General features: G+C 41.2%; 1 protein-coding gene across 1 annotated transcript in view; it reads right to left on the reverse strand.

The window, feature by feature from the left end:
* Window positions 1-26,380, reverse strand: part of LOC126183590 (endoribonuclease Dcr-1-like) — a 295,755-nt gene that overhangs the window by 252,771 nt on the left and 16,604 nt on the right. The window contains exon 2 of the mRNA XM_049925687.1: window positions 19,724-19,795. Coding sequence (XP_049781644.1) covers window positions 19,724-19,783 — 60 coding nt within the window. The 5' untranslated portion in view covers window positions 19,784-19,795. The remainder of the gene's footprint in view (window positions 1-19,723; window positions 19,796-26,380) is intronic.

Consider the following 26,380-nt stretch of genomic DNA (forward strand, 5'->3'; position numbering starts at 1 on the left):
ATGGAAATATGCAAAATATGTCAACTTACTGATTTATTCCTCCCCAAGATTTGCAATGAAAAAGTGCAAATGTGGATGAACTAAGTTGTTTTAGGAGTTCCAAAATGTGCTTTTTTCCAGTTTAAATTTTCATCAGTATGGACATGTAAGGATTTTGATGTTTCCACCCTATTTATTACTTCCTCTCCATGTGTAACACTTATCATTGGTATAGTACCCCATATATGAGTGTGTGCAGACCTTAATATCTTGTGTCTTTTTAAAACTGAGGGCAAGATCATTCACAGAAAACCTACATGCAAAAAGAACTAACAGTAGTACAGCAGAGGGGAGAGTATGAATCAGAGGCTCCAGACAGTTCTGCAACAATGTAGACTGCAGATTCCTCGACATGCACCACAAGGTTATGGGTCCACTAAACCCAAGACGCAGCTGCATTTGTAGCGGGCACTGTATGGAGTAGACTGGCCGGTTTATTAGGTTAGAGGGTCTTGGGGAAGGTACCGAGAGGGCTTCATTCTCAAAGGGTGTAGAGCAAACAAAGGATGACTTGTGACCTAGCAATTATTGATATTTTAGTTGTAATCTGTTGTAGCTGTGTTGAGAAAGAACCAGAGTGCTAAGTGCTAATAGAAAGCACTGAGGCTCAAATCGTTACAGGTACAGAAAGCTGGCTAAAGCAAGAGATATTTTCAGCTGAAATTTTTACAAAGTACCTTGTGATGTTGAAAATGATAGATTAAATACAGATGGTGGCTGAATATTTATTGCTGTTAGAAACTGAAGTAAGTAATCCCTGTGAGGGTAATATGCATAGAGGTTATACTTGACTACCAAAATAAATTAATAATTGGTTCCTTTTACTGATTTCCAACCCCCCCTCCACCCAACTCAGATGATACAGTTGCTGAACAATTCAAAGAAAACTTGAGTCTCGTTTCAAATAGGTACAACATTCATACAATTATAGTTGGCTGTTACTTCAATATCCTCTCAACAGTTTCACAAAAATGCATGTTTAAAGTCAGAGGCAGGCATGAATCATCATCCAAAATTGTGCTGAATGCTTTTCCAAAAACTATTTTAAACCATTAGTTCAGGAGCTCACTAAGTGCAAATGGTTGTGAAAATATAACTGATCTCTTCGTAACAAATAATCTTGAGCAAATAGGGAGCTACATGATGGATACAGGGATTAGTGACCACAGTGTCATTGTAGCAAGACTAAATACTGTAACATCCAAATTCATCAAAAATAAACGCAAAATAAGCCTAGTTAAAAACGTAGATAAAAATTCACTTGACTGCTTCCTAATAAGCAATCTCCACTCCTTCCAAACTATGTAAGCACAGACCAGATGTAGCTTAGTAAATAAGAGATGGTACTAGTTCATGGTACTAGTTCCCCATGGTACACAGAAAACGTCAGAACACTGTTGCAGAGGCAATGAAGAATGTTCCTAATTTAAAAGAACACAAAATCTCCAAGACTGACAATGTTTTACTGAAGCTCAAAATTTAGTGCATATTTCAATGTGAGTTGCATTTAATAGCTCCCACAATAAAAAACTGTCTCAAAATCTGGCAGAAAAAATAAGACATTCCAGTTTTGTGTAAAGTACATCAGCGGTAAGACGCAGTCAGTACCTCGCTCTGTGTGTTACCAAGGGTAATATTATTGATGACAGTGAAACTAATGTGGCATTCTAAACACAGTTTTCCTCAACTCAATTCCAGAACTTGAATCCAGACCAGATGCCAACATGAGTAACTTAGCAGTGTAGCAAAGCAGTTTAAATCACTTAATAAAAGCAAGTTCTCTGATCGAGATTGTATACCAGTTAAGTTCATTCCAGGATACACTGATACAATAGCTTCTATACTTAGCAACTGTATGTAACCACTTGCTTCACAAAAGATCCGTATCTGAAGACTGAAAACTTGCACAGGTTACAGCAATATTCAAGAAAATAAGTAGGAACAATCTGCTGCATCACACACACCTGATGTCAATCTGCAGTAGGATTTTGGGTTACTGCATTCCAACATTACAAATTCTCTCAAAATCCTGTTGACAAACAGACTACAGAGATTCAGCAAATATCTTTTTTGTAAAACACGAAAAGCTCTTCATTCACAAGAAGTAGTGACCACTATTGACAGAGGACCTCAAATTGGTTTCTTACATCTAGATTTGTAGAACGCTTTTGCCACCATTCCTCACAAGCAACATCTACCCAAATTGCACGCCTATACAGTATAGTCTCAGTTGTGCAAATGGATTCATGATTTCCCGTCAGAAAGGTCACAGTTAATAGTAACTGATGGGAAGTTATTGAGTAAAACAGAAGTGGTAACTGGTATTCCCCAAGGAAGTGCTACAGACCCTCTGCTGTTCCTAATCTATATAAATGATTTAGGAGACAGCCCTCTGAACAGCCCTCTTAAAACTGTTCGCAAATGATGCTGTCATTTGTCATGTCATGATCAAAACCAATTATAAAATGATTTAGACAAGACATGGTGCAAAAATTCACAACTGATTCTAAATAATGAAGTGTGAAGCCACCCACATGAGTACTAAAATGAACCTGCTACATTTTTGTTATGCGATAAATCACACAAATCAAAATGCTGTATATTCAACTAAATACTTACGGATTGCAATTACGAATAACTTAAATTGGAGCAATGTTGTGGGGAAAACAAACCAAAGACTGTTTTATTGGCAGAAGAAGGGCACCTTGTTTTGTGTTATTGTGAAATAGGGGAGACAGCATTTCGAATACGATAAGCAAAAATATATTGCTGGCACCCTTGTCCACAAGGAGAAATAATGATCATAATAAAATAAGAGAAATCAGAGTTAACACAGAAAGGTTCAAACATGTGTGTTTCCTGTATGCAATTTGAGAGTGGAACAGAAGAGAAATAGCTTGAAGGTGGTTCAATGAACCTTCTGTCTGGCACTTAATTGTGAATTATAGAGTACACACATAGATGTAGAATCATTCTGTGTGTGTACTGCTCACCTAACAGAAATTTTTTAATAATAGGTCCTACCTATTTCTTTCATGATTTTCGCTCATAAAATGAATACATAAAATGCTGTAATCTAAGACGCCAGTCAAATTAAATGGGAGACAATATTGGTATCCAGTACTGTAATAAGAAATAGAAATGCAGAACTATATTTTAATGTTCAGTTAGTCAGATTCTTTCTCCTGAAATACAGGTTATGTTTTAGTGCAGCTCTTTACACAAATAAATTTCCGACTTGATCACAATGTTACAAGACTGTCATTACCAGTTTTATCTTATGGCCATCATTATATCATTAAATCAGTTACAAATATCATCCTGGAATAATCTGTACACATTTATAATGAAAGTAATAAACACTGGTTTTATTTGGAAGCGTGAATGCTCAGTGAAATGAAACAGTTTCTGTTGAAAGAACAGAAACATGTTTCAAACAACAGAAAAACTACAGACTTGTTTCACTTGAAAAGAAGGAATTAATAATTCAGTCAATATTAGAAACTAAAGCAGACAGTGTCGATGGTGTCATTGAATTGCTCCGACAGACTGGTTTCTGTCAGAAGAACAAATGATTTTATTCAACCTCTGAACCTAGAACTGAATGAGTCCATTGTTTTCCAACAACTGACAGAACTGATTTTGACTCTGTTATTCCCATTACTACAAGCATCACATTGCTTGTCACTCCACCTCCATGGGTGTGCTGTCGAAGATTGTAACATAGCAGAGTTATTAAGGGACAGGTTCCACCATGAGTAACCTCAATGCGCAGCCCTGTGGACTGGGGAAGCTGTGAGCTGCCGGGCCATGTCAGCCCACTGGCTCTGGCCCGGCAGTCTGGGTACGGCTCACCAGACCACCAGGCCAGGCAGGCCGGCCCATGGGCTGTACGGGCCAGGCTGTGAAACACAGGCTGGGCAGGCTGAAACCAGCACTGTGCATGACTACTCATGACACAGTACAAATTTCTTAAGTTTTCATTTACAGTGATATTAAATTACCATCTTTGTTGATCATAAGACGCAGTGACTGCAAAACTTCATATAGACAACTAAAGCCTAGAATGACGCACTCATGTTCATTCCTCCTGAGGTTAGAGTAAATGCAAAAGATGACTGAAGAAGTAAATTAGCCAAAATTGCAATAAGTTACTGATTTTGATATGTAAATGTTAAAAAGGATACCATAAAAAAAGCAGCAAAATGATTATCACATGAAAACCTGTATCAAAACACTGTTCTTAGAGAGTTGCTTTTCTCTTTTCCACCTTCTACACCACTATTTTCTAACAGTTTCTTTTAAGTTTGGAAAGACGATACTAGTGCAGTGAAGGGCTCTAAACTGATACACAACAGGCTCATTTGAAACATTTTGGGTACACTTTCACTGTAGCTGGAACCTAGTATTCACAAAATTAAAGCTTATAAAATGAGCATATACGTGAAAATACACTGTGAATTTCAGAATGAATTCTCAGTCCGGCACACAGTTTTAATCTGTGCAGGAAGTTTCAAATCAGCACACACTCCACTGCAGAGTGACAATTTCATTCTGGAAACATCCCCCAGGCTGTGGCGAAGCCATGTCTCTGCAATATCCTTTCTTCCAGGAGTGCTAATTCTGCAAGGTTTGCAGGAGAGCTTCTGTGAAGTTTGGATGGTAGGAGGCGAGGTACTGGTGGAATTAAAACTGTGAAGACGGGTCATGAGTCGTGCTTGGGTAGCTCAGTTGGTGGAGCACTTGCCCGTGAAAGGCAAAGGTCCCGAGTTCGAGTTTCTGTCCGGCACACAGTTTTAATCTGCCAGGAAGTTAGAGTGTGAATTGGCAGAATGCCCAAAAATGTGTATACCTAAATACAGTGTCTTGCTCACAAAGAAACACAACAAGAGAATGAATGTTTACACAGATTTATCTTCATTATGGCCACTGCGCACACTATTTTTATCTGAGAAGGATCACAGCAGTAACCATGATCATTATCATCCAAGCCACATTTTGAGTGCACTGAAACTTACCTCGGTTCCTTGTCAGATGGGAGTCCTGAAAGAGACTGACAAGAAGAGCTGCATGGTTCATGATATGTTTATCTGGTGCACGCAAGAATGTAGCGTAACTCCAACATTTGAAATGAAAGTAAAGAAGACTTGTACTGACTGTATATTTCCAGATTTCTAACCAGGTTGGTGACTTTCAATGTCTGGCCCATTCATCTGCAGAATATGGTGCAGAAAATGATGCAAAATACACTAACCGACTCAGTGTCAACCAGACAGGCATTGTTGGCGATGCATTGCTACTTACAAACTACGGCCCTTGTGGCACATTTGTTGTTTCCCATTATCCATCTCCTGGGTGTCTTTAACATGACATACTTGATGAATGACCAGATTGTAATAAACTGAGTCTCTGGCCCAAAGCTTTGCTTAAATGAAAACTTCCATTACCATTTTAAGTTTTCTGGCAAACAAATTTTGATACAGTCCTGAATTACCCTGCAACATAACACTAGGACTTGTATTGTCATACAGGTATTTTTATATGTCACTGCACAGCAGATTTACTTCATTTCTTCAGTCAACTATGCCATTCATGTTCTTTGTACTTGTCCTCCATTATCAGGATAGTATGTCATACATACGACATGTCACATTGTCATGGAGTGCAGCAAATGCCTAGTTTTTGGGAATCTAGCAAGCCTTTAATGCTAAAAAGCAGAGCACCTATATTTTCTGAGAGGCATAAAATATATATGATGTTAAAGCTCTTTAGAAGTCTCCAGTATCTTTTTTTTTCTCCAGTGATTCAGATAACATGAATCATGCAATGATCCTTGGTTTTTCTTTTTCTTTATATAGTTTGATCTCCATTCCTCTCATGGAAGTAGTTTTTTTTAGCAGTAAAATCTACTCAGTTTGCTGATACGAGTACCTATTCCTTCAGAAATTATTCAAGCATGTTCATTTCTTCAGTGAGGCTCTCTTTGTCCACGAATGTTTGAGCTCTACTGACTACAGTTTTCAGCACTGCATTTATGTACTTATTTTATTTTTGTAATCTACATCTTCATCAATAAACGACTGTCTATATGCCTCCGTATGAGCCCTAATTTCTCACATCTTATCTTCATAGTCCTTAGGCGCAATGTATGTTGGAAGCAATACGATCGATCTTCTGTTAGCTTCAAATGCCAGTTCACTAAATTTTCTCTACAATGTTCCTCGAAAATAATATCACCTTCCCTCCAGGGATTCCCATTTGAGTTCTCGAAACATCTCTGTAAAACTTGTGTGCTGTGCAAACCTACTGGTAACAAATCTAACAGCCCACCTCTAAATTTCTTTGATTTCTTCCTTTAATTTGATCTCGTATGGATCCCAAACACTCTAGCAATACTCAACAACAGTTCGCTCTCGCATCCTATATGTGGTCTCCCTTACAGACTAACAACACTTTCCTGGAATTCACCCAATAAACCAAATTTGACCACTCACCTTTCCTACCACAATCCTTGTAAGCTCGTTCCATTTCATATTGCTTTGTAACATTACTCCCAGATATTCAAACAATATAACTGTGTCAAGCAGGACACTACTAATGCTGTTCGAACATTAAGGGTCTGTTTTTCCTACTCATCCACACTAACTTACATTTTTCTATGTTTAGAGCTAGCTGCCATTCATCACACTAACTAGAAATGTCCAAGTCATCTTGCATCCTCCTACAGTCACTCAACTTTGACACCCTACCGTACACCACGGGATCATCAGCAAACTACAGCAGACTGCTGCTCACCCTGTCTGCCAAATCATTTACATATATAAAGAATAACAGCAGTCCTATCACACTTCCCTGGCGCACTCCTGATGATACCCTTGTCTCTGATGAACATGTACTGTTGACGACAACATACTGGGTTATGCTACTGAAGAAGTCTTCGAGGCACTAACATATTTGGGAACCTTTACCTTATGCTTGTACCTTCTTTTAACAACCTGTGCTGGGGCACCATGTCAAACGCTTTCCTGAAGTCTAGAAATATGGAATCTGCCTGTTGCCCTTCAGCCATAGTTCACAATATATCATGTGAGAAAAGGGCGAGCTGAGTTTTACACAAGCAATGCTTTATGAAACCATGCTGATTCATTGATATAAGTTTCTCAGTCTCAAAAAAATCTGTTATATTCAAACAGAGAATATGTTCAAGGATTCTGCAGCAAACATGTTAAGGGTATTGGTCTGTAATTTTGCAGGTCTGTTCCTTTACCCTTCTTATACACACGAGTCACCTGCACTTTTTTCCACAGTTGTTTCGGACTTTGCACTGAGCGACAGATTTGCGATAAATGCAAGCTAAGTAGGGGGCCAATGCCGTACAGTAGTTTTTAAAAAACCAAATTGGGATTCCATCCAGAGATGGTGACTTATTTGTATTCAATTCCTTCAGTTGTTTCTCTATGCCAGGGATGCTTATTACTATGTCATCCATACGAGACACTGTTTGATGGTCAAATGACAGTATGTTTGTATAATTCTTCTGCATGAACGATTTCTTGAATGTGAAATTTAAAACTTTGGCTTTCATTTTTCTATCTTTAACTGTCATCCCACACTGGTCAACAAGTGACTGGATGGAAGCCTGAAACTCACTTAGCAATTCTACATAGGACCAGAATTTTCTTGTGTTCTCTGCCAGATCTTTTGCTAAGTTATGATGTTGGTAGCAGTTGTATACTCTGCACATAGATCTCTTCACAGACACATGAATCTCTACTAACTTTTGCTGGTCATCATTTGTGGGTTCTCTTTTCATCCAAGTGTGCAACAGCTTCTGCTTCCTCAACATCTTCTGAGTCTCATTATTAAACCATGGCGGGTCTTTTACAACCTTAATCCACTTAGTAGGCACATGATTCTCCAGACAATGATTTACAGTCTACTTAAACTTTGCCCATAATTCCTCTACATCCTTCCTACTGGAACTTAGTGCTGTCAATTCACTTTTTAAGTGTGATGCTAACAATTGCTTATCTGCTCTTTCTAGCAGAAACACTCTCCTAGCTTTCTCAACTGAATTATTAATTTTCACAACCATAGTTGCTATAATGACATCATGATCACCAATCCCCACTTCTATACTGACGTTGTCAATAACATTCGGCCTATTTGTTTGTTCAAGATATTTCCATTGTGTGTGGACTGCCGAACTAACTGCTCAAGGCAGTTTTCAGAAAATGTGTTCAAAAGTACTTTGCACGACTGTCTGTACCCCTGCAGTGAATCCAGAGACATCCTGGTCTATACTCGGCAGGTTAAAGTTGCATCCAACTAATATAGCATGATATGGTTATTTCCGCACTACTGACCATAGACTTTCTGCCAATGACTCAAACTGTCACAGTTAAGTAAGAGGCCAGCAGAAACATCCAACAATGAACTTGATTTCACCTATAGTATGTTTAAAATTAGTTGTAACATTTTATGTTTGGCTGCCCGGAGGGGGACGTTACCCTGTTGCCCAGGTAACACCAACGGTGAGCCAGCTTTCCCTACCACGCAGCTTGCGGATTGACTGGTAATGCGTCCCTGTTGTCACACCATGAATAAACAGCACACATTAGATGCATCAGTGTTCATCAGCTCTTGCTGTAATGTCATATTTTCTGGTGTTAAAGTGTTCTGTAGTCATCAGGTATTGTGAACAAGTGTTCTGTGTTGGCGCTACAGTAATAACAACAGTGCAGTAGATCTGAATACTAAATTTTCAATAAAAGTGTCACCTGAGAATACGTTCATGTGCTGGGAAGACAACGTTCTGCTGCAAAACATTCCTCAGAGTTCAACAATAATAATGAACGAAACTAATTACCACTCTATTGTGATGACGTGGGAAAAAAAAAAAGAAAAAGAAATTATTTTGCAGGTACAAAGAAATGTTCCATGAGACAAAGGTGAATCTAGCATGTATAAGGCAAAGGTAATCAAACTTTTGGTGCTGTACTAGCCAAAACTTCATGCTACCGGTTCGACAAACTGGCTAATGGTAAAGGGAATAATTTAATCAGCTTTCCTCCATATCATGCTCATTTAAATCCGACAGAGTATATGAACCTAGGTGAAAAACAATGTGGCAAAAAATAAGTAGTTCACACTCAGTGAGGTTGAAATGCTGACGAAAGAAGCCACTGAAATTGCACAACAGGACTGGTCTTGATTTGTCAGCCATACCAAGAAGGCAGTTCAGGAGACATTGATTCATGAAGGACTGTGACGAGTTTTAACGAAAATGTAACTTCTCTTGGTATCATTTTAAAATATGCTTCTTTTATCAAAACACAGCAGAGTTCAGAAACATTCATCTCACTAACATTCTAGTGCAGTTGAAATTATGACAGAATCCTGAAACAGTGTATTACGAAACTAACAACTGGGTGCTAGTCATGTCAATAGTTTATGAAACAGCTTATTCTCAGTATAAAAATAAACTCTTAACTTCTTCACTTATACAGTCACAAAATCCACAGCAGTTCTCATTTCTCCAGCTATCAATGGCTCTCAACAATTCAATTATTTCACTGAAAAAATCTATAGTTGTTTGAATATCGCGGTAACTATGGTAGTTTCGTATATTAATCGTATGGCAAAACACTCTCGTCTTTACGTGCTATTATTTGCCAATATCTTGTTTGGATATCTCAAACCATTTATGAGATACGAGGAATTTATGAATATTTTATCCTAGTTTTTGCACTGATGCACGAGTTTGTCATGGAGTGCTTTACATACATTAAATCTTCTTGGAATTGGAAACAAACATTGATATCCCTACAAGTTTAAAGAATAATTCAATATATCATCTACATTTACCACACAGCAACCTGTAACCTACCACGCACCAAACACGAATTCATAGCGATACCTATTTTTCACTGTAAACTAGGAATTTCTTGCAGAAGTTCACCTATTATCTAAATATCACAATAACAATTACCATTAATGAAATGATAGCTGGTCCAGCATGAATCTGACGAATTAATAAACTATAAGGTGTGCAAGAATTAGTTTATTACCGAATAGTTTCTTTAAAAGTGTTTGATAAAGATTGCAGATCAGTTGGTTTGGGCGGCTTTCTGTTCACGCAGACAAGTGAGCCTGACAGGTTTTACACCTAGGAGGCCTAGCCTTATACTGTGGTCACCTGTTGACGTGCCAGCTCTAACCGGCAACTATGCTTCCCTCCACTCACTCCATACTGAACTGTCAAAAGTCACAACTTATTTTAAAAGCACCATAGGCCAGTTATACATGAACATATAACTGCATTGTCACACTCAACTTCGATTTCAATACAGAAAATATTTTTGTCAACCACAATGAACACTCCCCCTCCTATGGCCCCTAATTGTCTTTCTCATATTACTTCCCTGAATCACTAAATATCTCAGAACATTCCACTTCGAGTTTCAGCCAGCTCTTGATCCTGTGAATAATATGAGAGTGAAAACTTTCCTGGAAGGCAATAAATTCAGGAACTTTGTTACGAGCACTTTGACAATTTACTGATAAAATTTTGACAGTCGACGTGTCTTTACTCTGAATGCAGGCTGACTGGTGAGTGTTCATAAGAGTAGTTCAAACCACTGTCTAGCCTAGTAAGGGATAGTGACTTGTGAAATGCAAGAAGTTACTTGAAAATTTTAAAAATCTGTCTTCACATGGTGACTGAAGAACTATTTGCTCTGACCCTTCCTGCGTACCAACAGAAATACTGCAAAAATACACAAGGCCAAAGCAAATACAGAAGTACGAAGCTAATCCGGCATCCGTGAATGGAAAGAGGGCCAATGCTTTTACGTTCATTCAATATGAACTGACAGAGGTAAATATTACCAAACATGGACAGAGGGCAGGACATTATGATGATTATTACTGTTTTAAGGGACAACAATTTAGTCATTCCAGAATGAGAATTTAGTCATTTGTCTCTCAAAACTGGCCAAAGTACAGTCACCAACAAACTTTACATACTCACATACTCCTTTACCTTTAACCCAAATGAATACAGACTCATTAACAGATATTTTTCTCTTACTACGAGTATACAAAGACAATGCTGAAGTAGACATATAAGCTGATTTACCAAAGTCTTTATTTGCAAGTTCTGCCATATGGTAGGTACGATAGGCAATAATGTCTCTATCAACAAATCTTTCAAGTCCGCCAACACTAGGCACACCACTACCACCACGTACAACAGCTACTGTGAGCCAACCATTGCCGTGTGAAAATGTATCATTAAGATCAATACTAAAATTAAGTCTGCAACCACAGAATACACAAGGTCCGTCGACAATTGCAGTAGCAGCAACACTCTTAACTGGCCAGCTGCCACTGGTGCGACACTGAAATCAGTTGACTTGCTGCAACACATCTAGTTCAGAACATCAAATGGATAAGACAATGAGGAGATGTCTAAAAACTCAATACATTATTTAGTATAAGGTGTGCCCAAATAAAAAGGAGACAGCAGTTACAGGTAAAGGAATTTTAATAACCATGGTAAAATTAGTTCACGAGAAACAGTACAGCTATCTATAATTGCTACAGACATTGATACAACAATCCTGGCACGTAGAATGGGAGTGGATGGTTTCAGTATAGGAACTCATGGGTTGTTCATGGGTCCAGTTTCCAATAGTGTCCTGCACTTCCTTGTCACAGGTGAACATCTGGCTTTTAAGATATTGTTTTAGAGGACCAAAAATATGCAAGTTACTTGGGGAGATATTGGGGCTGTAAGGAGAATGTTCCAGGACCTCCCACTGACATTTTTGAAGGCCTAAAGGGTCTTCTTAGCCAAATGTAGCATAGCCTTGTCCTGTAGCAGCACTGCCCCAATCAAGAGCTTGACCCTGCACTTGTTCTTGATGGGCTGTTTGAGTCGCAGAACCATGTTTCAATGCTGCACAGTGTTAACTGTTGCACCCCGTGGTACCCAGTTGCCGTGTAGAAGAAGAAACTGAGTATCTTTGGTTGCTAGGTTGGTTTAAAAGAGGGGGGGGGGGGGGGGAGGACCAAACTCCTAGGTCATCAGTCCCTCGTTCTGATTAAAATAATTCCACAAGGGTGGGCGTAAACAAACGAAAATACAAAACAAAGCTGGAAGAAAGGAAAAACCACAAGAACGATAGTAGGGCAAAAATCACTAAAATAGACAAAAGTGGACAAGAAAACCAGAGATAGATGCAAGAAACAGGTAGAAGGGATAAAACCAAGAGAGCAGATGACCGTGGCTGGCCGACCATGAGAATAAAAAGGAAAAGCCAGCCACTCTGCAACACACTAAAACATCCAGCATAAAAGCAGTAGGATGGAGAACACAAAGGGACAAAGGACATGTGCTAAGACTTAGATCGAATGATAAAACCTACCCTCATATATAAAACATAAAACTAAATTAGCTGATGAGGTGTTGTCAGCTAAAATTAATGGTAACGAGTCCGGTAACTGAAAAGTCAGTCACATGGTAGCCAGAGGAGGACAGCTCAACAAGCTATGTGCCACTGTCCGCCGGGCACCACACCGACACTGAGGTGGGTCATCGCGACGCAGGAGCTAGCCATGTGTCACCCACACGTGGCCAATGCGGAGCCGAAAGAGAACCAGAGAGTCCCCGCGAGAGGCCCGCATGGAGGTCTTCCAGGCGTTCATAGTCTCCTTAATGGCACGCAGTTTGTTGTGCATACTGACATTATTCCATTCCACCTCCCAAAGGTGAAAAACCTTTCAGCGTAATACTAGACGCAGGTCAGTTTCAGAGATGCTGATCTCCATAAACGGTTTCCGCATAGCCTGTTTGGCCAGCTTGTCGGCAAGTTCGTTGCCTGAGAATCTGACGTGACCTGGGGTCCAGACAAACACGACCGAATGACTGGACCGTTCCAGGGCATAGAGGGATACCTGGATGGACACTACCAAAGGATGACGAGGGTAGCACTGGTCAATAGCTTGTAGGCTGCTCAAGGAGTCAGTAAACAGGACAAATGACTCACCAGAGCATGAGTGGATCTGCTCAAGAGCACAAGATATGGCGGCCAGCTCTGCAGTGAAAACACTGCAGCCATCTGGCAAGGAGTGCTGTTCTATATGTCCTCCATGAACATAGGAAAAGCCAATGTGACCATCAGCCATCGAGCCATCAGTGTAAACCACTTCATGGCCCCAGTACGCGTCGAGAATCGAGAGGAAGTGACAGCGGAAAGTAGCAGAGTTAACTGAGTTCTTAGGGCCATGTGAAAGGTCCAGGCAAAGCTTCAGCCAAGGTTTACACTATGGAGGTGTATGTGAATTGACCTCAATGCACAGAAGGGATCGGATGCGAACTGCAATTGTAAGCCCTGACCTGGGCCGCCGATGCGGGAGATGAACCACCGTGGGCAGGAAAAGGAGACAGTAATTCGGATGCGCAGGGGAACTACGAATATGTGCAACATAACTGATGAGCAGTTGTGCACGCCTAACCTTAAACGGAGGAACTCCAGCCTCTACCAGGACGCTTGTCACCGGACTCATTCTAAAAGCTCCCCTCACTAGTCAAACACCACAGGGTGCACTGGGTTGAGTAAATGCAATGCTGAGGGTGCCGCCGAACCATAAACCAGGTTCCCATAGTCAAGGCTGGATTGAACAAGGGCTCTGTAGAGCTGCAGCAGCGTAGAGCGATCCACACCACAGTTGGTGTCGCTCAGGCAGCAGAGGGCATTGAGGTGCTGCCAGTACTTCTGCTTAAGCTGACGAAGGTGAGGAAGCCAAGTCAACCGGACATCGAAAACCAGCCCTAAGAATTGATATGTCTCCACTACAGTAAGTGGATCATAATTAAGGTAAAGTTCTGGTTCCAGACGAATGGTATGATACTGACAGAAATGCATAATGCACGACTTTGCAGCTGACACCTGGAAGCTGTAGGCTAGAGCCCATGACGGCACCTTGTGAATGGCTCCCTGTAGGTGCCGCTCAGCAACACCAGTACTGGAAAAGCAGTACGAAATGCAGAAGTCATCTGTATACAGAGAAGGTGAGACAGATGACCCTACAGCTATTGCTAGACCATTAATGGCCATTAAAAATAGAGATACAATCAATACAGAGCCCTGCAGGACTCCATTCTCCTGGATATGGGGGGAACTATGGGAGGCACTAACCTGGACACGGAAAGTATGGAGCAACAGGAAATTTTGGATAAAAATCGGGAGCGAGCCCCGGAAAACCCACTCATACAGTGTGGCATGGATATGATATCACCAGATTCTGTCATAACCTTTGTGTAAGTAAAAAAAAAAAAAAAAAAAAAAAAAAAAAGGCAACAAGGTGTTGGCATCTGGAAAAGGCTGTTCGGATGGCAGACTTGAGGTGCAGAATATTATCAGTGGTAGAGCGACCCTGGTGGAAACCGCTCTGACATGGAGCCAGTAGACCACGTGACTCCAGGACTCAACCCAACTGCCGACACACCCTACATTTTAGCAGCTTACAAAGAACGTTGGTGAGGCTGATGGGGCAATATCTATCCACATCAATCGGGTTTTTTCCGGGTTTGAGCACTGGTAGTATGGTGCTCTCCCTCCAATGCGATGGAAAGACATCCTCGCACCAGATCTGGTTGAAGATGACGAGGAGATGTTGCTTGTAGTCTGACTGTGGATCCAATGTGGCCCAGGAGCTGTGTCGGGGCAATGTGCAAGGGCACTGAGAAGCTCACATTCTGTAAATGGGGCATTACAGGGTTCACTGTGGTGTGTAGTGAACGAGAGGACTTGCCCTTCCCTCTGCCATTTAAGAGTGTGAAAGGCTGGGGAGGGGGGGGGGGGGGGGGGGTAATTTCCAACACAGAGGCTCGAGCATAGTGCTCAGCAAAAAGCTCGGCAATCACGTTGGTGTCAGTAGATAACATGCCATCAATGGTAATGCCAGGGACACCTACTGGGGTCTGCTACCCAAAAACACATCTTATCTTCATCCAGACTTGGGTAGGTGACATATGGCACCCAATGGTTGAGACATACCTATCCCAACACTCCTGTTTTCGTCTTATGATAAGCTGGCAAATGGGGGCATGGTGCCGCTTATGTTGCTTAGGGCTCGCCGACACATTTTAATTGCCTCAGCGACTTCCGGTGTCCACCAAGGTACTGACTTTCAGCGGGGTGCACCATAAATAACAAGGGATCACATTTTCCACCACAGAAATGATCGTTATAGTGACTTGCTCAACCACAACATTGGTGGCACCATGAGGGGAATGGGGGGGATTGGGGTGGTATTTAATGGTGACAGCAGAGGTGAAGGCTTCCCAGTCAGCCTCACTGCTGTATTGAAAGCCCATCTGGGTAGGCGTGAGTGGACACGATGCCGGGAGAGTGACAGGAAGATGGGGAAGTGGTCACTACCACACAGGTCATCATGTGCTCTCCAGTGGATAGATGGGAGAAATCCAGAACTGCAAATCGGGAGATCAGTCGCTGAATATATACCATGTGCCACACTGAAATGTGTGGGGGCGCCTGTGTTTAAGAGGCTGAGGTCGAGTTGTGACAGTAAAGTTTCGACATCTCTGCCTTGGCCAGTAAGCACAGTGCCACCCCACAAGGGGTTATGGGCGTTAAAATCTCCCAAAAGTAGGAAAGGTTTAGCGAGTTAATCAGTCAGTGCAGCCAATACATTTAGGGGTACTGCACCATCTGGAGGGAGACATACATTGCAGACAGCTATTTCCTGTGTCGTCCATATCCTGATAACCACAGCTTCAAGAGGAGTTTGAAGGGGGCACATGTTCACTACATACCGAGTTCAGGACATAGACGCAAACTCCACCCTACACTATTATAATCGCTACAGTTCCTGTAATATTCCTTATAGCTGTGGAGGGCAGGGGTCCACATTGCTGGGAACCAGGTTTCCTGGAGGGCAATGCAGATAGCAGGTGTAAAGCTTAACAGCTGCCATAGCTCAGCCAGGCAGTGGAAAAAAACCGCTGCAATTCCACTGGAGGCTGATGTGATCATGAGGCTGGGAAGGCATGGATCATTCAATGAGGCAGTATACGCCTCAGGGTCACCTGCTGCCACCGACTTATTGCCTGAACAGTCAATATCCATTGTGTCTGAGGGTCCGGCGAGATCTAGGTCCTCAGCGGACGCCAGAATTGCCACCTCATCCTCAGATACAGAGCTTGTAGGTTGCGGTGGTGTGGGTGCCACCGCAATTCCCTTGGTCTTGGGGTCTTCTTTTTTAATTTTTCTCACTGCTCCTTGGGTTTCTCTGGCTGGGAGGGCTTCACTGATTCAGTCTCTGGGACTGAGGATTAGTGGGAAGCCCTATGACCAGCTGCTTTTGGGCACTTCAACCACTGGCAGGTGTCATCTTTCCCACTAGTAGAAACCTGGGAAGGGAGTGAACCAAGGGACCCCTTCCTAGCGAGAGAAATCGAACGAGACTTACGTTTCTCTGGCTGAGATGTGGGGATTGATATCCCCGATGGTTGAGGGGGGGAGCCCGAACTAGGTGGTGCGGGAGCAACAGTGGGGGAAGTGCCCCCCACCATCATGGGGGTCAGTGTAGTCTTACGGCTTTGAGAGATGACAGGAATTGGTGCAACAGATGGGGCTGGAACAGTAGTTATAGCGGTGGTGTAAGTTGTTGTCATACGCATAGGATGGAGCCTTTCAAATTTCCTCTTAGCCTCAATGTAGGTCAGTTGGTCCAGGGTCTTGTATTCCATTATTTTCCTTTCCTTCCGTAGAATCCTACAGTCCGGCAAGCAAGGGGAATGGGACTCTCCACAGTTGACACAGATGGGAGGTGGGGCACAGAGAGTATTGGGATGTCCACAATTTCAACATGTGACGTTGGAAGTACAGCAGGAAGACATATACTCGAACTTCCAGTACTTAAAGCACCACAATGGGGGAGGAATATAGCATGGGTGGCAACCTGATTATCCCTCGGACCCCGATGGACGCGCTGGAAGATATGGACACCTCGTTGCTCTAAAGTTGGCATGCAGCTCATCATCGGACTGTAAAAGAAGGTCCCTGTGGAATATAACACCGTGGACCATTTTTAAACTCTTACGGGGTGTGATGGTGACAGAAACATCCCCCAACTTGTCACAAGCAAGTAATACCCGTGACTGGGCAGAGGATGCTGTTTTTATCAAGACTGACCCTATCCGCATTTTGGACAAACCCTGCACCTCCACAAACTTGTCCTCTAATTGCTCCACAAAAAACTGAGGCTTCACTGACAGGAAGGATTCCCCATCAACTCCTGTACATACGAGGTACTGGGGGAATAAGCTTCGCTACCATCCTTAGCCTGGCGTTCCTCCCATGGTACGGCCAGGGAGGGGAACGATTTGGGGTCATATTTCTTAGCACTGAAGTTAGACCTTGACCGTTTAGAGACTGCTGGTGGTGGACCACCAGCAGGAGATGAGCTAAAAAGTATATTATCGTCGCAGCATAGAAAGCGATACAGCACAGTGGGCGGCAGAAAATGCACCCAGGAAGGTGACCTTGGCCAACAGCTGGAGAATGAGCTGAAGTGCAGATCCATGTTGACGAAGGATGCAAGAGGTCTCAGCGCACAATGGACATGATGCACCATGTAAGGCGCCCTTCCGCAATTGGCTTGCTCATCGGGAAAATTTAGAAGGATGGAGGTCAAACCCTACAGCGTACCATCACATAAAGGCCGAAACGTGTGAGACTCCTTTTAGTTGCCTCTTATGACAGGCGGGAATACCTCGGGCCTATTCTAACCACCGGACCCAAAGGGGGACTGAGTATCTTTTCTGACTTCGAGGCAGAGTGGGCTTGTTTTGGATGATGGGAGCCGGAATGCCACCATTCCATGTGCATCCGTTTAGAAACAGGGTCAAAGTGGTGACACTACATTTAATTGCATGCCACATGTGATGTCACTCCATGTATCTCAACAGATGGGTTGGGCAAACACCCATCCTTGCCACCTTCTGATTCTCTGAAAGATACTTGGGCACCCACTGTGCACAAACTTTGCCATAATGAATCTTCTTGAGGATTCTGTGATGCACAGTTAGTTTGATTATCGACAGTTCAACAGCAGTGTCACATGAAGTGATAAAACAATTCACCTGTATGTTCTCTTCCACAGCTGAAATGGTGTCAGCAGTCGTGACAACATGTGCCTGCCCAGGATGTTTACACATCCCACCTTAGGATGCTGACATCACAGGAATATTGTGCTCCACGTGACCCACTGCTCACTGCATATGGCCTTCACCTAGTGATAGATTTGTGAAGCATGTTGCCCTCCTGCACAAAGATATTGGGTAACTGCTCTTTGTGATGATCAGGGGAATTCATCATCCAACAAACTGCGGAGACAATTCTCCAGGAAAGAGGAAATTGCAGCAAAGCTATTCACTCTGCTTGCACAACTGGGGATACCACCACACCATCTCTTGGCAAACACATCCACCCACTGGGATTACACACAACCCACTACAGCGAAGTCTCCTTTTCAATTGGGTATACCTTATAAAAGTAAAGGATATAAGGAAACTGAACAGACACAAGATACAAACATCATAAACAACTAAAAAAATTGTGTCAACTTCCTCGTAGAGCTCATTTAACCGTATACATCAAGAGGAATCATTGAATGGCTGTCTTGTCACCTGCAGGTACGAGGGCTACACGCTCCATCTCCACAATGATCAAACTCAATAGGGCTATGTGATATGGTAAGGAAGATATTGCACTCACAAAGAAGTGTGTTCCTATAGAAAGCTACAGCACCCCTTCTGGTGTGCCTGAAAGTAAGTCTGTCATGCAACAGATTCCTTAGATTGCCACAAGATCCTACTTCGAAGCCTTGTTAACCATTCAATCATCAAAATTTGTTTTCCAAAATATTCATGTAACTTCAGTACCCTTGTGTCTGTAATCCTAGAGTCCACATCATGAATCTCAGCCAGGAAACCACTAATGGATGAGATTGAGCACATTCCTGTGTAACTCTGGTCACTTATGCACAGGCAGCTTATTGAGTCGAAACACAAAAGTAGGTGCTTATCTCATGAATCCTGATGTGTTGAAAAGGCCAAATGAGCAGAACAGGAGACTGCTATGTCTGCGTTTATAGAAATATCCTGGTTTTTATCTGGTGTGATTTTAAGAAACTGTGGAAAAGTTAAAACAATACAGTGAGGATTTACGCCACAACTCCCCAGAATACCATTTCACTGCCTTCACCACTGTACAATCTTACTTATATGTATGAACTGGTTAGAAGTGATAAATAATACTAGTGCCGTGTACCCTCTATTATGCCTCAGAGGCCCAGACTGTTGCCTGTAAATCATAATTAAGATCAGGATGAGATCCAAAAAGAGGAGTGTGGAAGAGAATCATGCAATGTTGATCATTTAGATTACTCCATAATTCAGAAAAAAATATTTTACATACATCATCTATGGTGCTTTGCTTCACCACAGCACTCAGTCATATGCTCAAGTCTTTTAGCCAAGTTTTCTCTTTTTTCTTTTTAATTCCATTATCATGACAAATTAGTCTCTGAAGATGAGAGCCTGAAAATTCTGTACCAGGAAATCTAAAAAAGGGGGATCATCAAAGCTTACCTGGTGTTCTCTTGGAGTTAGTGATTTAGTGTGTATGTTATCACTGAAGTAGTAGGCCATCAGCACCTATACCTGCAACGGACAAGCACTGCAATGAAATATGTGTACAACAACTACCACAAAAGAGTGATATATGTTTAAAAATATGGCAGCTTATTTGGCAACATACTGTAGCATTCTTATATGATCTGTATTTGAGTTGAGTGAGCCTTTTAGAGTAACACTACAAGCATAGAACTTTTTAATGTTCTAGGCTTTTCAGTCATATGCTAGTTTTTGCCCACAGCGTCAACTAACTGCAATGCAATTTTTGCGTTAACTTCTTGTCTAAGAAAAGCGAAAACTGAATGATTCTCGAATTTCTTTCAACAAAGCTTTTTTCTATATAGTTTCAATGTACTATCAGTAGTGTGATCATTAAAGACCAAGCACAGGTTTAGATCCAGCAATGATTCAGACAACAGGCTGCTCATAGTTTTAGGCAAGTAAACATACCATTATTCTCTTTAAATGATTCAAGATGCCTGAGGGCCAGAGCAGGATTTTTATTACTGCCTCTTCAACTGTTAAACTGTAAAATTTCACAGGAAGTGAAAAATCATTTTAGAAAATATCAAGTTAGAAGTCTTAATGGCACTGGGAGCTGGGAGGTTCAGTCACCTGACTGGAAATGTTTTCTTTCTTCACATATGACAACACACCACTTCACAAAGGGTGATAGTTGGGTCTTAAATGGACCTGTTGAGTGCTGAATGTGTGTAGGGTTTTTTTCTTCATCAATTTATGTTGTTGATAAAATGGAGAGAGAAGAGACGGGAAGGGGTAAAACCTGCATCCAGCACATTCTTTATTACTGTTGAATAGCACCAAGGCAATCACCAAGCTTAATGGACCCATCTAACACATGGATTACTATTAACATTCCTCTTAATCATTGCACAGTTTGCAGTGGCTTGCCACCTTACTTCTCACACTTTCAAGGTTAGGTATCTCAGCTGTGACCACAAATCGGTGTCAGTTATTCTGAGACCTATAATGGGTGTTCAAAAAGAAACGAGGTGGGGACGTAATTACAGAAACCAGTACCTGTATGTTAGACGTATTGACCCTGGCTGTTGAGACACTTGTCCCACTGTGACACAAGGTGGAGAATGACTGTCTTGAAATTGCCAGGGCTGCGATGTTAACCGGTTCTGCACACACTGCTGGATGTTGTCGTATGGGATGAATCATTTGCCCCCCAGAGCCATTTTAAGGAGACCAAAAATGGCATAATCACAGGGAGAGAGATCCGGACTGTATGGAGGGTGGCCAAGAACCTCCCATTTGAATTTCTGCAGGAGTGCTGCGACTTTGTTGGCCATATGAGGCTTTGCATTGTCGTGGAGCAGAATGACCCCACAGGTGAGATTGCCTGGTCTTTTTGATTTGATCGCTTGGCAAAGGGTGGTCAAGTTTTGCGAGGAACGCTGGGCATTCACTGTTGTCCTGTGCTGCAGGAAGTGAATCAGAAGTGGGCCATATTGACCAAAGAAGAACATCAGCATAACCTTTCCTGCACTCATGTGTACGACAATGACCAGCTGTATGTGTGGAACTGGTTAACATCACAGCCTCGGGAATTTTATGAGACAGCCATTCATTGCCTTATGTCACAGTGGGACAAGTGTCTCAACAGCCAGGGTCAATACTTCTAACATTCAGGTACTGGTTTCTGTAATTATGCCTCTGGCTCGTTTCTTTTTGAACACCCCTTGTACTAAATCGCTTTTAGTACTTACATGGTCGTTTGATCTGACAGCTCACTTAATGGGATGCCTAAGTGACTATGTGTCCTAAGGAACATCATGGTTGTGCCAGTGTTATTAAGATTTTCAGTGTTTAATATAAGTACATCACCAGCAGAAGAATGCTCCTACCAGAAGACAAAAAAGAATATGCTCCTCCTTAAAAGGCTCTGACTGAGAAGTGACATACCAGCTTCCTATTCTATCTTCCTCAGCACCTTTAAAAAAATCTTCCCACCAGTTTTGGCTTGTGAGTGTATTGGGGCTCTTTTAAATGTGCAGTTCATCTCTCACTACCACAAGCTCCCTTAACTGTAATTCATTCACACCTCGTAGTCCATACCAAAGCTCGCTCATAACCATCCACTCTCATTTGCCCATTCTCATTCTCACTCATTCAACCCAACTCATTGTCATTATCTCTTTCTGTCTCTTTGTCACTGTATCCTGTCTCACAGCAACAGTCTCCTTCATTCTGTCCAACTACTACTACTGTTGCTGGGCACTGTCACTGTCTCCTTGCTCTCTTTTACTGCCACTGTCTCAATCATTCATTCCCACTGCTGCTGTCTCTTCTCAATGTCACACTTCCACTTGTTCCTTCACTTTATTCCTCTTCCTTTTCCTAGCACTGTTCCGTCACAGTCAGCTATACTCCACTGTCATTGTGTCATTCTCTTTCTCTCAAACATTGTTTCCTTCGCTCTTTCCATAGCACAACCATTGTCTACTATCTTCCAATATTATCACTTTTCCATCTCTTTCTCAATGCCACTGTCTCCTCACTCAGCATAAAAAAGTGTGAATATGTTCACATACCCAAAATTTTTGGGGACACTTTTAAAGGTGCTGAGGAACGTAGAATGAAGTTGCTGGTACCTCACATTTCTGTCAGAGTCTTTTAAACAGGAGCATATTCACGTTTTTTATGCTCTGATAGGGACATTTTTCCACTGGTTCCCTTTTTTTCCCTGCTACACCAAGACACATCACACACATGAAAAGAATGTGGTGAGTCAGCAAAATTTTGATAGTTTACTTGTGTGAAACTAAAATAAGGCAAAACTAATTTTACACCTCATACCACATTTAATGCACACAAAAATTTTGCATGTGCTTCAGAACAACATGGGGTTCCCAAAACCCTTACGATGATCTCAGACACACTTCGCAACACATTTCTCCATGCTAAATCATTTTATGAACTACGTTTTCACCTCATGCCAAACTTTACGTGCATATTTTACACATACAAGTAGGATAAATTTGAACCTATGTATCTTGGAAACTGATAAAGATATCAAGGCATAGTCCATATCAATTCAGGCAGGCTAGGAAAAACTCTTACCTTCATAGTCTCAGATGTTATTGAATTAAGCATATGTTAAAATGCAGGACCAAGTATGAACAGGTATTTTTTTGTTTTCTCCAAAAAAAAATTCTGCTCCGAGATACAGCCCTCCAAAGATGACACTGATAATTTTGAAGATAAGAATTTTGGAAAAAATCTGGAACAGTTCTACACATTCTGTTTTAAGGATTGCAAAGAAATCCTCCATTTGGTCCTACTGTCAAAGTTCTTTTACTATAGCATTCTGAACTTTTTTATAATTTATGGATTCTTTTTTCAAGAATGCCAATCCATAAAATTTTGATTTTTTTCTGCTGATTAGTACCATATAGTTCGACATTCCCTGAAAAGGAGAGCTTCCACTTTTAGGTTCAACAGGATTCACAAACAATTGAAATTTTTACCATACATAAAACTTGCTTTGTTATCACATTATCACAAAACAGGCTCATAAAAATCAAAACCTAGCCTTATTTAACTTAAGTTTAGTTTTGAAAGATGAGTAAGAGACTCATTTTTTAAGCATTTTAAACGGTCCCAAAATGTATGTGAGAGGTCCAAAGACTTGAACGTTTCAATTTATATAACTTCTGTGCACTCTGTTTTGTACTGAAATTAGCCAGTCAATGAACTAAAAATGTGTTCCACTGCTTCACTATCTTCCTTTGATATAGATTGATGCCTTTCTGTAGGACCAATAGGAACTGGAACACTTACAATCTTCAAAACATAGTAAACAGTAAGTGAGCACTGATGGTGTTGTTGCTGACCTTCAGTTGGAAACCTATATCCAGCAGCTGGTCCATGTGGTAGCATAAGTTCACTACAATTCTGCTTAACTCATAACTGGTGTCTATAATCTCTGCAATCCACCAGTCACAGTCATACACACATGCCACAAACATCCTCCTTCTCAGGTTGTGAATCTGAATATTATCCTGCTGTTTCTGAGGTGTTGGCCAAACAAACTAAATTTCTTCATTCTTGCTCCCTAAAGTGCATGCAATATGAATTCGCCCATCACTTTGGGGCCAAAAATGTATCTTCTGAATTCCTTTCACAGGAGTAGTTTGCTTGGACCATTCTTATTTTTTCTGCTCATGGAATTCTTTGATTTCCTCTTTGGAGAAAAGGATGAGGGCTGTGGATGTGTAAGATTTCACGACTCTCGTAAAATCCTCAGCATTCTGAATCACAGCTGTATTTGGTCTCTAAAGATTATGTTTTGTAGCATGGTGCTTCAGCAGGCCTCCTACACCATCACAAGGCCCCTTCCCATGACCAATAGCACTTTATACTCAGTCAGTTGGTGCAAGCGACTTACTCAAGTCAAACAGTTGGTGACGATTTTTAAAGTGACTAGGAGCACCATCAGAAATAATGATGATCTTCTCTGCCCCTGTTTGCAGTTGAAGAATTTTGCGCATTGCTAGCAAAGCATGTGCTGAATCATTTCCTGTGTCATCACTTGTAACTCCAACACTTGTGGTCTTGTTTTGAAAATATGTCACTCCTGTAAAAATTGAAACCTGGTCATAACTCTAATTATAACCTTGTACTTCTTGTGGGAGAATTACAGACCAGTTCACAGCAAAATCATAGTGAAGTGCTACACACAGTTCTTCAGCCTGTAAACACCTTTTCACTTCTGCAACATGTTGTTGGTGCAAATTCTTCAGATGCTGATGTGTTACTGCTTTCACTAACCATTTACCAAGTTCATCAATGAAACTGTCAAAGGCAACAGTTTTCTTAATTAGTTTATTTTCCTCCCATGTCGCATATGTAATTTCTGCAGAGTTATCTGCTACATCTTCCAGGCCAAGTGTCTGTAAAGACAGTCCTCCCTTTCCAGGGCAGTCACCGCATTCTTGAAACAAACAAGTATCTTGCTTTACACCACAGACTACTAATGACTTCACAGGCCCAACCAAGGTGTCATATGTCACGTGCTCCAGAAAGTTATTCAAAGTTACCACACAAAGTTCAAAATTCGTGCAGTACACACATAAACAGACATCTCTAGGTGGGTGTGGAACTACCCACGTAGGTCGTAGTGCATAAAATTGTTATCTTCCGATGTATGTAGTTGTATAGTTGCTCTTATAAACTGCAAAGGTTTCTTTAATACTGCGAGTCGTGTACTTCTTCACTTTCACAACTTTTTGACCTTCAACTGTTACATTTATAGTGTCTTTTTTGTTAACACTCTGGCGAGAACAGTCCCATTTATCTTCCAGATGAAATGACTGCACTATTTGAACTTGAGCTGCTTCTACAGGATGACCATAACAGGGATCTGGTCTTCCAAAGACTCCTTTTACAGACCTCACATTTCTTGATTTGTCTACCATGTACTCTGATACTGATGGAACATGGTTCAAAATTGTTTTCTTTGAAAATGTCTCTGGAATAATAGTTAAAACTTGCACCATTTCACTGTAGGATGCACAATCGTGCTATGGTTCATTTTCTTCTGACGCTGAAATTTCTACTTTGAAGAGTGAGGTCAGTTTTGCTTTAGTGTATTCATTCATAGCTTTAGTAATTTCTCTGCACATTCTTGATGCACAGAGCTTAAGACTATACTTCACTGACCACAGTTTCTTAACAAGACTAACAACTACCTCTGTAGTTGATTGATTCAGGGTATTTAATTCTTCCTCTATTGATGCCAAATCTGCACAATCTGCACCATGGGAGGCTTCATCTTTTTCAGATACTATTATTGTTGTTATTCTGTCAAAACATTTAGAATACAAAACGTCATCACTGGAAACATCTTCACTTTGAAATATAGTCTTCAAATGAGAACACTTATTCCCAACCTGAACGAAGTCTGTTTTTTCTTTGTTTTATATATCACCTTTTTATGGATATGCAAATAGTCAGCATACTTCACTTCACTCTCCTGTGGCCTCAGTCAGAAGACATTTCAAACAGGCCTTTTCACAAAACACACTGCAAATGTGACAACTGGCAAGTTCCTAACAAAAACACAGAACTCACAGGATGGTCTCAGATTTCTTAGAAGCCTCTTCAGTAAACAAATTAGCACTGAACAACTACAATACAGAAACCTGCAATGAACAACCACGACAAAGAAAATGACAAGAAACTACAACAAAGTGTAAGAAATATCTGCAACCATGAAAGTGAAAAGAAATAACTGCAACAAGGAAAGTGATAAGAAATAACTGCAACAAGGAAAGTGATAAGAAATAACTGCACCAAAGACAATAGGAATAAACACCGTAACAAGAAATAAACATCGTAACAAATAAATTAGTAAGTAACAACTTCAGTGAAGACATACATAACCCTTCAAAGTTAAAAAAATGATTTTTTAAAAATAAAACCTGTCCAACTTAAAAGAGGAAGCTCTCCTTTACAGAGAATGTAGTACTACATGGTTCTAATCAACAGAAAAAAATTCAAAAGGCAACAGTAAAAGAACTTTGACATATATGTTGAAACAGAGGATACCATTGTAATTATAAAGCAATTATCTTTCAAATA

Source organism: Schistocerca cancellata, chromosome 4 (assembly GCF_023864275.1).
Source record: "Schistocerca cancellata isolate TAMUIC-IGC-003103 chromosome 4, iqSchCanc2.1, whole genome shotgun sequence".
Classification (NCBI taxonomy): Eukaryota; Metazoa; Arthropoda; class Insecta; order Orthoptera; family Acrididae; genus Schistocerca; species Schistocerca cancellata.